Raw genomic sequence first — 16,474 nt, 5'->3', positions numbered from 1 at the left:
AAGTTACAGTCTCTGTTGAGTATGAATAAGAGTTTGGCTGCTGACACCTCCTCCTGTTACCTTCAGAAGGAATTTAGAATGCGTTCCTGCTTGGAACGAGGACAGTGGATTTTGTGCCACATCTTTAACAGTGTATTGGCACAGAAGGTTTACTTGACGGCCAGTGTTGAGCGTAGGAATGACAGCAGAGAACAATAACTCTTTCACAGTACATATGGCACGTGAATACTGTAAGGTAGACTCAAATGTCCATTGAGATTTTGTGGTGAAGTGTTAGCTGGTTAGCCTAATGACAAGCAATGAGCTTTTAGAGTCATAATCAAAGGAGTCTGTCGGCATGGTTCCTCAGCATGGAATATGCCTATGCATATTGCAAGTACATGGATTTGCATTTCAGAATGCATTTGCTAAACTAAATTTAGAATGCAAGCATGATGAACACAAACACCTTCTATGTAGAATATGACACACCCCAATATGCATTTAGGACACAATAACTTTAGAAGCTGTGCCTTGTTTGTTTGTAATGTTTTGTAAATGTGAATATGGGATTTAAATAATTAATAGCACATGTATAACATTCTAGAATGAGAATTGGATGGTAGTTTAATTACATCAAGCTTAGTTTGCTTACATATAAGTACAAAAAAACATTTCACTGCAATGTACTGAAATAGACTGAAGTGAATACAGCCTGTGCATGATGGACACTGAAATCTTCTCTTTATGATCATGAACTAAAAAGCCAACACTGTGTGAATTTTTCTTTTACATTCTGTCTAGAGGGCCTTTCAAGCTTGCCATTTAGTTAATTTATGCCTCTATGCTTCTATGTTTTTTGGCCTCACTCAATCATATTAATTCAGTTACGAATCCAGAGTTGCCGGTCTTGGAAAACAGCAGACTACATTTAATGAGGCTGGACTTTCTCCTCACAATTTTACATGCATTAGAAAGGAATTTTCTATTCACACAATAAGTAGAAGATGCACATTTCATTTAAGATTTCTCAAAAATGTAGCCTGACCTTGACTTTGGAGAGCACTTTTCTTTGAACAAGTTCTTATATGAACATGAACAACAAGCAGTGAAACACTTATATCCCTGGTTGTAATCAGTGAAGTAGTTTAAATTAAAAAAGAGGTTAAATTATGACTGCCTAATCAGTGATCAGAAAGGACATAACAACTGGCAATATGAACAAAAAAATTACAGAACTTTCTTTTATTTAAAAAAAAATTCTATGCTCAAATAATGTTTTCTTTTCTTCTTTCAAGTATTGTATTTAGTATTGTGCTATCTATATAGATAGATGGAAATTCCATATTCTTAACATCAGCTGAAAAACATCATTAAACCCTAGCTTATTGTACAAAGAGCTGATGGAGTGCAATGAGCACTATTGCCACACAACACAATGAGTACCAGAATGTGTGTCCTGTTTGTCATGAAGGTTATCTATGACGCTGTATTTCCTTGCATTCCCCCTCACTCAGCCCATGCTTGCGTGTATCTATGAGACGTACTATATTCTTGGTAGTTAATCCACTTTACTCTGTTTGCTTAAAAGCAGAGCAATCTGCATCAAACTAATGTAAAAAAATGTATGGCTGTGTCCCAGTGCACTAAGCAAGGATTAGATGAGTGGAGGAGCCCACACAGAGTTCCTTCCAAAGGAACTCCGTGTGGGCTCTGATCAAACTCCAGTTCATCCATTTGGGATGAACTGGAGTTTGCGAGCCAGGCCTTTTGGTCCAACATCAGTGTCTGACCTCACAAATCCTCTATGGCAGGAATGGGCAAAAAATCCCACAGAAACACTCCAAAATCTTGTGGAAAGCCTTCCCAGAAGAGTGGAAGCTGTTATAGATGCAAAGCTGTCTATGTATTTAGAATGTGATGTCATTAAAGTCCCCATTGGTGTAATCGTCAGGTGCCCCAATACTTTTGTCTACAAAGTGTATTTTTGAAAATGAGACAGTGGTTGTTAAGATCAAGTCTAAGTAGTTGGTTATTCTTGGAGCCAGTTTCACATTTATAAGAACCAGGAATTCATGAATTCTATGTAATTCCTCTCATAGACTCCTGACTGGGAACAGTTTCATGCCCAGGAAGTATATTTAATATGTTAAAGCATATGTTACATTGTTTAAAAATGCAATGCTTTTTATTTCCCCAGTCATAGACATAATACCCCAAAACCAGCTACAGAAAAAAACAGAGCATCAAGAGAAAAGAGAGCTACAAAGAGAGCACCTGGGGCCAGATACCTTTGCACCATAATCTAAATTCACTATTTCCCACATATAAACTGTACCTTAGAAAAGGAAAACATGCAGTCACCTCAAGCATAGCTCAGACCAGGCAAACACATGAATTTCTAGTGGCAATTCACTGAGACACTGTAAAGTGGCAATGGCATGAGCCCAAATCCAAAATGCAGCACTGTTCCTCAGTGTGCATGTGTTCATAGGCTTTGTAGTCTGTTTAAGTACTAATTTAACTTGTGCTTGTCAAGTAAGCAGCAGAAACTGTAGTTGTAAGTCTGTTTTGTCCTCACTTTTTAAATTCTTCATGTATATATTCTGTTTATTGCCATTTTTATTTCACATTTCCACACGATCCTTACTTATTAAGCACTTTGTGATTTGTATTTTCATGTGATGATGATGATGATGATGATGATCATGATTGTGCTAATGATGATTTACATCTTATTCTGTATGAATTATTATTATTACCACATGTGTTATAAATAACACAGCTGTGTGTGCTGGTAAGAATGGCTCTGGTGCTGTTTGAAGTTCTCTCCGGTAGGTGAACGGCACACTGGTGGAATAAAAGCATCAGTTTGCAAAAGGCTGATTTGGGCTGTGTCCACATCCATTCACACTGTGGAAGCGGAAATGAGGCATGTGCAAATAAGTCACGTTGACTTAGAATAACAATAATGCATACATACAGATTTATAAATCTGACAAAAACATCACAGAATACAGGAGGAAAGGTACACTTTGTTAAATTTTCCACTTAAAAGTAACAATAACAGCATGGATTTATGCAGGGTTAGATTTATACATGAAGTGGGCTAACAGTATTATACTTCCTGTTATTCTATAATTTAATGAAAACAAGTCACACATTCACAACTCATTTGTGAGTAATTGTTTGTAGTTTTTTGTAAAGGGACAGTTCACCCCAAAGTCAAAAATACATGTTTTTCCTCTTACCTGCAGTACTATTCATCCATCAAGATTATTTTGGTGTGAGCTGCAGAGTTTTGGAGATATCAGCTCAGTTTAACATAACGGAATTAGCTATGCACTTGTGCTGCTCAAAGCACCAAAAGATTTGACCATAACTAAGTTCTGACTAGGCTGGCAGTAGTCCAGATGTCCAGCCCTGATTCCAAACAAACTGGGACGCTGTGTAAATTTCTATTTTTATCTATTTTTAGTTGAATACAATGATAAACTTATTCAAGATCATCCGCAAACCTTGTTGTGTGCAGTACCAACGTACACCTCTTCACTGCGCAGAATCAAATGTATATCTGCTCATGGTCAAGAGGCTTGTGCCCGTGACAGCGTGGCATGTAAACATTTACAGTGCATTCATCAGTAAAGCAGAATGAGAATCAATTGAACATAAATGACCTCGAACGCACCAACCTTCATAAACATCTGTAGATGCGGATGTACTAACAAGTAAAAGTATTCCATCAGAAAAAAAAACCAAAAAAAGCTCTCTTCTCTCAGCCACTGTTATCGCAGGAGGCCAAGTCCCAACTGTATACCCAAATACAAACACACTCACACATGTCCCTGTGTGTCAAAAGATATGATGGATTACAACAATCAAACAATATTTCATGAGTCCCAGCTGGCTGCGAGGAGCCAGAGCCATTTAAATTTGTAGGAGAGAACAGTTCTCTTTGTCTATTTTTGTCCCCACTGTCTTCCCCTCTCATCTCTGATGAGTCACGCTCTGTTCCCAACCTAAAGTGGCTCACTTTGATCCAAAAAATCACCAACACACACCAAGATGTGTTGATTAAGACCAGTATATTACATTTATTAGCCTGTAGGCTCTAATTGATTCAAATTGTTTTTCTCCAAATAAATGTGTCACATATGTGTGTACGATCTTTCTCATGCAGACCAATCAGCCTTATGAGCGTTACATGCAATGACAGCTTTTTGTCTCCATCTACAGTTTCTGTGCTAGCAGTCACTGCATGGTGTGGCTAAAGCTTGGGAAAGATGGTGGTTGCAGTTACTGTACATTTAACATGAATTGCAGATCAGTGAGCATCTTCCAGGTAGAAATGTGATCAGGGCATTCCAGAAAGAGAGAGCAATTTTGCTCAGTGAATAAATAAGTAAGTCAATAAAGTGAAAAGGTGTTCCTCTATTATGAAACACTGGATCTTTGATAAAACTTTGTCGTTCTCTGTGAAGAATTTCACATAAATCAAATGTTTTGGTTGAGTTTTGGAGATCAGATGAATTATTTTGCCAAGATGCATGAAAGTCAATGCAAGCTCTTCACCTCTGCAGCAGTTTCATTGTTTTACTTTCAATTTTGTGTTTATGCCAGCTGTCCTGCTTATTATACATCTGCTTGTTCTTGATAGTAAAATGGTCAGCCGCTTGAATTTCTAATGCAGAAACTGATCCTCTGAGTTGACCCTCCTCTTTATTGTGAAACCAAGTCACAATGATGTGCACCTTTTCAAATACAGCATATGCAGTACTTGAATCACATTATCTTCAAACAAATAGCTAATAATAGTATTTTTTGACCCACAGGATTGCAGTGACATTATTGAGTTCATATGAAAGCATCCATTGTGGCTGAATGAATGTAAACAATGTAGAGCTGAACACCTGAATATGAACTTTTGTCCTCAGACAGACCACCATACGAAAGATTTCAGCCTGTTTAATACGGACCCATTGGATTCTACCTGATATCATTTAATAGAGCAAAGAATACAGGCCATTTCCAACTGTAACTGTAAATGTCAATGCAGTGTCATATGGGCTGAAAAATGAGTCGACTATGTGTGTGGGTGTGGACATGAAATCATGCATCATGAAATATTAGGGTGAAGAGTTGCTGTAAGGTTAGGTTGAAGTTAGGGTTAGGTTAAGGTAAGGGTTAGGATTAGGTAGGCGGTGTTTCGAGTTATGGTTAGGTGGTGGTTACACCTCCAGGAAATGGACGTAAGTTTATGTAATGTCCCCTAAAGCGATGGAAATACAACTGTGTGTGAGTGTGTGGAGGAGGAGGGGAGGAGAGGGTCAGTTTAATATATTGACGGTCTCGTGTGTAGAATTTAATGGCAGTGTTTGATTGAAGATGGCAACCAACTACACATACTCCTCACTCTCAGCTACGGTGGCTGCTAAAAACACTAAAGGTCTTCTCGAGTTTGGCTTGTCCATTGGGGGCTACTGTAGAAGCATGGTGGTGCAACATGAACTCTGAGAAAGAGGACACAGATATAAAACATTCATTCTTTTCCTCCATTAAAGCCTACACACCGGATCTTTGAATTATATCCTGAGATAATTTGTTCATACAAGTGTGTGTGTTTGTCTGAGATATTTTAAGGGTGTGACTCAGAGGCCCGCTGATAAACAGTTGATACCAAGATGCCAGCGTGAGAGAAGAGTATGCTGAGGCAAATTAAAAATGAATAGCTGTGAAGTCTGTCATATTTAATGATACCATGAAGAATTTCTTATACTTCCCATGTCCATTTATTATCTGTATCAGCTTATTCTGGCAAGGTCGCAGGGGGGCTGCAGCAGTAATTACTGCCTATGGCGCAGTGTAGGGTGGAGAGCACCAGTCTATCACACAGCAGAAGTACTTCTCACCTTTGGCTATTCCACTTTATCAAATTTAAATAATTCAGAGTAAGCGAGCTAAATAAACTATATATGTAAATAAATAATAAATAAATATGTAAACTGTGCAAATGAATTTTATTTTTTAAAGGTATAATTCATCCCAAAAATCAAAAATATATATTTTCCCTCCATCCCCTCCTCCTTATCCATCTAGATAGTTTTGGTGTGAGTGGCAGAGTTTTGGAGAAATTGCCTGTAGAGATGTTTATCTTCTCTTCAGTATAAAAGAGCTAGAAGGCAAAATACAGCTTAACATCAATGTAAAACCATCAATCAAAACCCAGTTATTCAAGATAAAAACTCAAGATAAGATTCTCCCCAGCTGTCCTTCCAAGCAGAAAAAAAACCCCATTGCACAGGTTTTGTTGAAAATGCGTCACAAAGATTATGTTTCAGTTTTTAAAAGCACAGTCAGCTTCAACACGAAGCCATCACCTCTTCCTTGTGATTTGACTGTATTTCCCAAATGTATTTCTTTTAGCCATTGCACATTTCAGTCATCTATGAAACAGACAACTACGTACCCTCAAGTTAATGTCAGTTTTTCATGTGTCGTTCCTGTCCCTCTGTCTCTTTGTGTCCCTGCATGTATGTCCAGAGAAGAGAGTGGTATCTCAGGCCCTGCTGTCTTCAGCCTCCTCTTTGAGAGACCATGCAGCTTTCTTCCAGTCAGAAACTATGCGACCGGCAAATGACCCTAAAGAGCGCGATCCCTCCCACGTGCGGATGCTGAATGATGTACTCCGTGACCTGGAGAAGAGCTTCATCATCCCACAGACACCGCCCGGAGTGTACAGGTAGGAGACATGTTACTGTCTCAGAGCTGCAGCAGTGGTTGGTTACGCACTCAGTACTGAGTATCTTAAATACATGGAATCATTGATTAAGTTACAGATTCTGAGTTTTTGTAACTTAAGTTAGCATGGTTTAGTGTTTCTTAAAAGTCCCTTCATGCAACACTGGCTTTTCTGGTGAAAAATTAAAGTAGTCATGCAGACTGCGCTTTAATGACTCAGCAGTTCCTTTCTGTATCTTTTTCCAGTAATGAAATTAGTCTTGTTTCAGCAAGGTCCTAAAACTGAGCGGACTAAACTTACACGCAATGTGAACAACATTCATACCAGAAAATTTTTCCACTTTTGGCACTGGGCTCCTCGTCTCCACTGTTCATTTACATAATGTGTGCATACTTCACTCACTCGCACCTTATATCTGTTGTTTTCTCTACAGTTATGTGTGAAAGGCCTATAGAAAATGATTGAGAGCATTGTTGTACTTTTTAAAAGACAGGAAGATTTAAACAGGAAATTTAGAGTGCTGTTGTTCCACCTTTAAGCTAGCAGCCGAGGAGGTAACACAGCCGAATTGACATGTGTGTAAAAATGGTGAGAGGGCAGGATGAGACGAGCTTGTTGTGTGACACACGCCTCGTTTGCCTCTGGAATGCCAGCATGCTAAAACCGCTCAATGGGGTGACTTTATGTTGGCGTTGTTTGGTAAAGAGGTTGGTTTGGACCTGCTCTAAGTGGTATGGTAACTTTTGTTATGATTTGGCGTTATATAAATAAACTGAATTGAAAATTGAATGAGAGTAAAAAAGTAAAGCCAGCGTAATGACAGGTCTTCATTGCAGCAGTATTGTGGGGTCTCTGCTTTGATACTCTGGAGGGATTGGCCAGATAGCTGCTTGGGTCAGAGTCAATGGGCCTCATGCGAGAAATTATAATGCCATAATCTGAATAAATCTGGAGTCTTGCACCTGACCTTGTAACATCGTTTATAATTAAGCATTATCTCCACCATCTCTGTGGCTGGTATGTCATGACTCGGACTGCTTTGGTTTAGCAGCATGTTTGCATGCTGACGACAGCTGTGACTGGAGGCTTAATCAATCCTGGTTGTCCGTCCATCTGTACTTCTTTACATCCCATTCTATTACAACATTCCAGGAACAGTTGAGGGATTTTTTTTTTTTTTCTTTTTCAAATTTAGCACAAATATTCACTTGGAATTGAGGGTGAACTGATCAGATTTTGATTAAAGGTTACTGTGACCTCATGAAACATGTTTTTGACCATAACTCGAGAATTAATGCACTAATTATGACAAAATTTCACACAACTGTCTGATAGGATAGAATGACAAAGTGATGACATTTTGTATTCAATGATGAAATTTTTGACACAATGTTCTGCAAAAACATTTTATTGTGACCGGCCCTCCTGTGTTCACATGTGGTCAGATACTGACTTGGTGATTCTAATCTTGGGTGTTCACCTTGAACTGTGTGATTGTACAGATCTTCTGTGCTGCATGGTTGGCCAAAGGTGTGACGCATCCACGTTTCAGAATTTGTAGCTTCTATCAGAATCAGCTTTATTGGCCAAGCATGTGAACACAAACAAGGAGTTTGACAGTCTTTTGTTTCTCTCAGTGAACTTACACACTAATACACATACAGCAGTAGTCTGCCACAAGCTCAGTTTTGATGATATTGAGCTTCAGACGTTTGTTGCACCTTTTGATGAAGCTCTCAATGAGTCTTTTGTGCTCATCGTAAAAATAATCTGAGTGTCAGTTACCATTTAACTTATTTCACTTAAGAATACTTAATTTTTCTATTAAATATCTTCAGGGTCTACATGTATTATATACATCTGGACATACGTAGATGTAATGTACAGTTCAGTTTGGTGTTTGTTTCTTTTCATCTCAGTCATAGTACAGTGACATGGTGCAGTAGCATAGGTGACATTCATCAGGCTGAAATGAAAAATAGTGCAGCTGAGAGAGTTTGTTAAATATACCTTGGAACACTGGTAAACCTCATGAAAACAAGTTCTGGCATGAGGGCCACTGTTGTACAGCCATTGTGCTGTGTGAGATGCAGCTCTCTTCCCACATTTTATTGTATTCATGAAAAAAAAAACACAAAATAGATCTTTCTGAATTGAAGACAGCCTCAAGGTAAGGGTTATTGCAGTCACAGCTCATGGATTTCCCAGCATCTCATATGTCTGACTCACCATCTTATAAACAGATGAACCTTGAACACATACTTTTGTTATGTGCTTTAGAGAAGTTTAAGCTGGTTACACATTAAACAGAATATTATGTTTAGATGGTTCGGATTGTGATTAGAGATGTTTTTATAGTGATAAAAATGGCAAAAACAGGTCAAGCAAGCAAGCAAAAAAAGTTTAGAAAGAGTAAAGAGTGTTTAGACTTCACTCTACTCTAAGAACTAGCAACAGCGTAAAGAACAAGAAGTCCTGGAAGTGATGGCTGCCCCCCACAGAGCCCCGATCTCAACATCATCAAGTCGGTCTGGGATTACATGAAGAGACAGAAGGACTTGAGGAACCCTACATCCACAGATCTGTGGTTTGGTCTCCAAGATGTTTGGAACAACTTACCAGCTGTGTTCCTTCAAAAAATTGTGTGCAAGTGTACCTAGAAGAACTGATGCACTTTTGAAGACAAATTGATTTGAGTTTAGATTTCTCTTCTGTTCGCTCACTTTGCATTTTCGTAATTGATAAAATAACCCATTAACACTTCCATTTTTGAAAGCATTCTTAGTTTACAGCATTTTTTCACGCCTACCCAAAACTTTTGTACATCACTGTATGTGGAGAGGACTGCTCAGAAACCTATAGATGATGTCACAGAGGCTCCTTCCACTGCTTATTGTACAGTTTATGGTAACACCCCCACAGCCCGAGTTCCTGTGACTTGGTTAGAAAAAAAAAAAAAATGAAGTAGTGATGGCCCTGAAAATGATAATAAATAATTTTCAAAAAACATACACATACATTCAGCAACAAAGGAAAATACATAACCCTCCTCTCCTCTGACCCGCTCACCCTGCCTTAATATTTCCCACAGTCCCTGAATCACAAACACTCCTGTATTGTGACAGCTATGATTTAAATCCCCTGTCAGCCTTCCCTCTTGCACTGGGTAAGTTCACTCCTCTTTATCTTGTTCTACATGTGGAGCAGAACAGCAATAATGTAACATAAAACCTGAGCTTCACACATATTAAATGAATAAATGAACGCATATTTATTCCTTCTGACTACAAAAAGGGAAAGAAATAATTTACGGACAGCAGTGTTTGAATTTTCTTTTTTTTTTCTCCCAGCAGCAACTTTTCAGGGCAGAGTAGATGTAATTCATTGGCTTGACACAGTGCATGTACGAGAAAGTGAGAGCTCCAGATTAGTTGGTGAAGTTATTTTAGTCAAACTGTACAGCTTAAGAATAAACACAATAAATCATATCAAATCACTCTTACTTGGAGGACAGCTGACCTTGACTGATAGGAAGGACTTTTTTTCAGCAACTATGTCTCAAAATAGTAACACCTTTATTCTGTTTGATTTTAGCATCTTCACAGGTACACACTCTGTCTTCCCAAGCAGCACTTTGGCTGTCTGCTTTTCAACAAGATTCTAATGGAATAAATGGCCTCTGCCGTTCAGTGTTATTCACAGTTTATGTCAGTAATAGACATGTTAATTGTCCTGGACTGCCATTAGCATCCAAGCTAAAATTAGCTGCTCCATCATGCTCAGAAAGCATTAAGACTTAATAGCACTCATTTATATAGGAAGTTACCATTCACTCACAGGGCTAAGACAATTAGACTATGAGCACAGAATTGTCTTTAAAATGTCTACCTTGATGATCTATATTGTATTGTATGTCAGCCAGAAGACCTATGGTAGATTTTTAAGAAACATAAACTAATAATTATGGCATTTTTGGGGGCAGTACAGTAACACAGTTACAATGATGTCTCTGATTTGTAATTTTTTTCATCATGTGATACTTCTGTTAAGTAACCTCATAAAATTGCATACTGCACCTTTAAACACTTCCCAAAGAATCCCATCCACTTGCGACCATAACTAAAAACAGTCTTCTATTGTCATACTTTTCGGAAAAATGCCTTAAATCAGTCACACCTGTCTGCATCTGATCCAGGTGTTCAAAAAAGCGTATCGTTTTGTTCTGTCTTGATGTGCGGCTGGTCTCAGGTCCAAGCTACCATAACAGGACTCTTGCACTCCCAGTGTTTGACTGGTAGAAAAATATACCCAAGAATCTCTTTTACTCGTTTACTCTCATTTTACTTACTAAATACCTAACATTTACCTTGCTCATTTAAACAATCTATATCTTTAATGTTTTTAAAGTGTTATTCAATGACAGTCTATGTGACTTTTCTTCATGTTGGGAGGGGATCTGCTGTCCTTGTGCCCTCTGCCAACCAGTGACCACTAGTTAGAACCCAAAGAAAAGCTGAGACAACCTGAAGCTGGATGTGTTCTTCTGTGAGGTCCTCGATCTCAACCTTCCTTTGTGCCTCCGCTTGATTCCAAATCTTTGACCAGCAGCATCTCCTCCAGCTCTCCTTTTCTTTGTCTCACTGTCCCCATCTCCCAGATCCATCAGAGAGCTCCGTCTTGAGTCTCTCCACCTTCTCTGAGAGCTCCTTCTGGTGGCTGTCAGCTGCTTTCCGAGTTTTTCCTGCAGAGCTTTACAAATCAGTTTTCTCTGTTTCAGAGCTGACTGTGTGCCATTCAGCAGGGCCAAGGTGTCCACATGAGTGTTGGTATGAACTTGTATTTTTCATTGGCTTTGCTGATCTGTTTGTCTTTCCCAGTGAGAGGCTTTTGCAGCTAGCTGATTTTCTCTTCCTTCACCTGGAATCTGTCCATTCTTCCAGTGAGGCTCTCATCCTCTCTGTTTCCACCAGAACCTGGAGGCTCTGATGAAGAGAGTTGATATGCTCATCTCTCTTTTACTTTTGTCCTCCTCAGCCTTCTCCTGCTCTTCATTCAGCTCTCTCTCATATCTTTCCCCCAGAGCACAGAGATGGAAGGTGTCAGTCTGTTGTTCTCTTCATCCAGTCTCCTCTTTGCCTTCTAGAGTTTTACCTTTAAATTTCTGTTTTGTCCTTCAGCTTCTTCTGCAAGTTTTTTTTTTTTTTTTTTTATTTCCCAGCAGCTGCTGCCTCTCACTGCTCCAGTCCTCCCTCTCCTTCAGGACCTTAATTTTTGCTGTGGTCCTCAACTTTTCCTCTATTTCTTTCTTTTTATCCTCCATCTGTCTCCTCACATTTTCTATCGCCATACTAAACACCTGTCCAGAACAAGCAAAGAAATACATCTTTTTCATATCAAGGAGCAGGAAGTCCCTTGGTCCTATTATTACTTACAGAACAGTACAAATACTGTGTGGAAATATGTCCTATTGCATACAAGTCTGAATAGAAACCCTATGTTAACTATTAAATAAATACTTTTTGTTGTATATGAATTACAAATACTGCAAACCACAAGTTAGAACACCATGCATTTCACTTGTTTTGTTGAGCTTAAAAACAGCAGTAGTCAAGTCTCTAAGTGTAGGTGTGAATAAAATTTGTCCTTCGATTTGAACAGTTTACCCTGCTGGCTGCTCTTGCTCCTTTTGTGATTGTGGTTAGGGATATAGAAAAGAATGCAAGATGAAATAAATGAACACATTTTCTCAATTTTCTCTGTAGACACAAATGTTCCTCAGCTCAACTGATGAATCATTGAAGAGTGAGTTTCTGGATAGTTGACTGTGGGGAATTCAGTTATATAAAAAGTTTACTTTCCAGAAAAGATTTTTCATAAATTACATCATAACAGGAAGTCAAACAATATTTAGTACACTGTCAATCATAGAGCTGAAAGACCTGAATCGGTTTGAATGGTCATATATTTGTATTAGAATATAAAACAGAGTATAAAGAACTTGTGCTGAGAATGTTTTTTAGTTTTACACACAGAAAGTGAACAGGCTTTTTGCGCTGCCGTTCATTGGCCACAACAACTCATATCTAAAATACAGTTTTACATTTTTTAATATTTCAAAATATTGTGTGATATTTAGAAAAGTGGCTGGTTGGAGCTACAGATGACCTGAGCTCAGTCATGCAGAAAGAGTCACATTTGATTTCATTTGAAGTGACTGTCAGTATCAGCAGAAACAGGCTTTAATCCATTAACTACAAAACACAAATACTGTGAACCAATGATGAAAAGAATACTTCTGCTTTACTTCATGTTGTTAATGCACTGGTGGATCACCACAGATTGTAACCGTTTTAGTTCAACAACAACAGGTCAGTGAAAACATATAAATTGACTCAACAAAAGGTCACTGCATGGCAGACGTGACCATCTACTTTAAAACCATTTCATAAATTCTCTAAAAATAGATGTTGTTGAGTTTTGGCATGCTGTGGGTAGAATTTGTGCTAAGCTATGCTAAGCTTTGCTATCAACCCAGCACATCAAGAGCAACATCCCAGTCAGGCTGGATCCCCACTAGTTTGTATTCAGAGCCAACAGATCCACAGAGGATAGCATTTGCATTGCTCCACACTCAGTCTCCGCCCACCTTGATAATAACAACACACACAACAGATTGCTGCTTGTTGATTTTAGTTCACACTTTATCTTATCTGCCTCATGCTTTATTTGAGTTGTTTTCATATTTTGCACTATATTTTTAACTTAATCCTATCAATACCATATTTTTTTTGCCATGTAAAAGCACCTGGGGTGGTGCAGTGGTTATCACTGTCGCCTCATAGCAAGAGGGTTCCAGGTTCGAATCGCGGGCTGGGCCCTTCTATGTGGAGTTTGTATGTTCTCCCTGTGCCTGTGTGGGTTTTCTCCGGGTACTCCGGCTTCCTCCCACAATACCAAAAACATGCACATTAGGTTAATTGGCTACTCTACATTGCCCCTAGGTGTGAGTATGAGAGTGTGTGGTTGTTTGTCTTTGTGTGTTGGCCCTGCGATTGACTGGCGACCAGTCCAGGGTGTACCCCGCCTACCCCGCCTCTCGCCCGTAGTCAGCTGGGATAGGCTCCAGCTCCCCATGACCCTGACGGATAAGCAGTATAGAAAATGGATGGATGGATGTAAAAGCACCTTGTAACCTTGTTAAGAAGGATATTGTATAAATGAAGATTTTTCTTGTTCTTTTGCTTATAATACTATTACTACTACTGCTACCGTTGTTGTTGTTGTTATTGTTGCTGGTGTTATTCCTTTGAAACAATAAGTGGCTGAGTTCGTAAAGTCAGTAAGTTGCCCCCAAAATGGCGTCATACGTTCAGCAGCCCATCATACATTTTAATTTAAACCACACAATTCAGCATGACAGCATGGTGGCCTGACTCAGTGGGATAAATGACACAGTTTATCTGCAAACAGAGCCTTGAGCCTGGCCACAAAAGGTGTGAGAGCCAAGCAACGGCAGTGACTCAAGTGCTGCAGTACAAACATAAACTGAATGGATTTGTATATTTGTCCATTCATCTTTGTATTCTATTGTACTTTTCAAAATACATAAAGGGGAATTCTTCGTCTATACGGTTAAAATCATAATCTATATATTAAGCCCGGAATCTGGAAATGATTCTTGTTGACAGTTTCTCCTGATGAACAGCAAACTCTAAACTGCTCTCCCCAAATCCTTCCAAGTCTGTCCACCTGCAACAACTCACCTCTCATTAGATTTATTTTATCAAAATATGTAAATATAGGGTCAAGGTTAAAAAATCTAATTATAAGTAATAAATAACATTATTCCGCTTAAAAACAATATGACGCTCACAGAAGCTGGGAAGGGTCCTCACAAACACACACACATGCGCACACACTAAGATATACATACACAAACACACAAATACAGTAGCGGCTATGCTGCACTCTGCAACAAACTGTGTGTTGACACACTGAACGCACAGTGGAGTACAAATTCAACCACCCAAGAAATGCTAAATCACATACGTAATGTAATGTAGTCCAGTCAGTCTCTCTTAAACACGTTGTTCATTAATCCTAACGAGACATTATTAGGCATATTTGTTTTTGTATTTAACGGGACTTCAGTTTGAGTTTTGGAGGAAAGCTGAATCACTGGCAGGGCAGTGACATCACTTCCTTTACAGCCAGGTCACACAGTGAGCAGCAGGATAATTGACAGGCATGCAATGTCAAAGGGAAAAATGTCCTCCTAAAAGATGCTGGTATGAGGGAAAGCTATGATAGATGCATTTGGAAAATCAGAGACAAAGGAAGTAAGAAGAAGGAAAAGTAATCATTGTCATAAAAGGTTTGAAAGTTGTGTCTCCACTTCTTTCCAATGTACAAAAATGAAGCCAAAATATCCCAGATATGAGTGGAGCCATAACATGGAGTTCCTGTCCATATGACCGTCTGACCCCCCTCTTTAAATAACTTGTTAAAACCAAAGTTCTCAAAAAAAAATAAACACTTGAACATATATCAGAGTGGTATACCTAAAATGACAGTGAACATTAGCATGAGAAGCGGTTTACTTACCAGGTTAGAAGAAATGTTCAGCATCAAACTTCTCACTAAGAGCTTTTCTCATGAGTGGAAACAACCACCCTTGTTTTGGGTGGCTTTTTTTGCTTTGTGGGCAAATGTAGTTTCTTGCTGAAATTGTGGTTGTCAGAGTTGGTGATAAGGGTCTCTTGCCAAGAGCATAAACTATTTAGCATGCCATTTATTGACCACCTGTCCTTAATGGTCTAACCAGCTTAAGAAGGTAAGAAACCTGGAACTGGATTTCCAATATCAAGATTCTGACTTTCAGATCATGCCAACTCCCCAAACAAATAAGAATTTTCTGCATATGCACCTTAAAAATTCCATTTTCAGAGTGTTACTCTAAATTAGAGAATAATATGATTTTTGTTCCTTACCTTATTCATTTGCCTAATGCCTAATATTTAATTCTCACATTGAAACTAAATCTTAAATTAAAGATTAAAATGAAAAAGAACACACAGACCCACCATGCAGCTCTCAGTGTTGAATGGATGCTTCTGCTCCTGTGTGAGTGAGACCTGGGACCAGTAGACATAGTTTAAACCCAATTTGTTGTGTTGCAGAGCAGGAGCTGGCCTCCATTAAGGGTGGATGTCAGGCTGCCGAGGGCCACATCGATCGATGGCAGATGTCTTTATGTACACTCTGAGGTGCTTCAAGAAGACCTCTTTCGTGATTGCATATTCACTGAGAGATGGTGGAAGACTGTTAGCAGACACGGACAGACAAGATTATGCAAGCTCTGATGCATTTTTGGGCATCCCATCAACCCTTTTTCTCTTTTGTTTGTTTGTTTGTTTCTTCTGTTTTCATCTATGCAGTTTCTATTGCTTGTTATTATGGTAGTTTCTAGTATTTGAAGTCATACCTGGCAAATTGTATATTTCTGTGGTTTGCCAGGTGAAGGCCTTTTTGAAATTAAATTTGTGTGGTTCTTCATATTCAGCGATTTACCTAAAAATAAATTAAAATTATATTAATATAGATAATAGATTATAAGATAGATTAATAGATTATAGTTTGCAGTTACTTAAATTTAATCGACACCTGCCAGCCAATTAGAATTGAGAATTTTTAATGACCATGACATTACCGTATTTTCCGGACTATAAGCCGCCACTTTTTTCCCACGCCTTGAAC

At 38.7% G+C, this 16,474-nt stretch overlaps 1 protein-coding gene across 3 annotated transcripts in view; it reads left to right on the top strand.

Annotated features, from left to right (window-relative positions):
• The window catches only part of LOC124061065 (inactive N-acetylated-alpha-linked acidic dipeptidase-like protein 2), a 466,730-nt gene that overhangs the window by 443,106 nt on the left and 7,150 nt on the right, over positions 1-16,474 (top strand). For all 3 annotated transcript variants that reach the window (XM_046392589.1, XM_046392590.1, XM_046392591.1), the window contains one exon: positions 6,520-6,718. In XM_046392589.1, coding sequence (XP_046248545.1) covers positions 6,520-6,718 — 199 coding nt within the window. The remainder of the gene's footprint in view (positions 1-6,519; positions 6,719-16,474) is intronic.

The sequence above is a fragment of the Scatophagus argus genome, chromosome 6, assembly GCF_020382885.2.
Source record: "Scatophagus argus isolate fScaArg1 chromosome 6, fScaArg1.pri, whole genome shotgun sequence".
NCBI lineage: Eukaryota > Metazoa > Chordata > Actinopteri > Scatophagidae > Scatophagus > Scatophagus argus.
The sequence above is the reverse complement of the archived record's forward strand: the minus strand, read 5'-3'. Positions and strand labels throughout refer to the sequence as shown.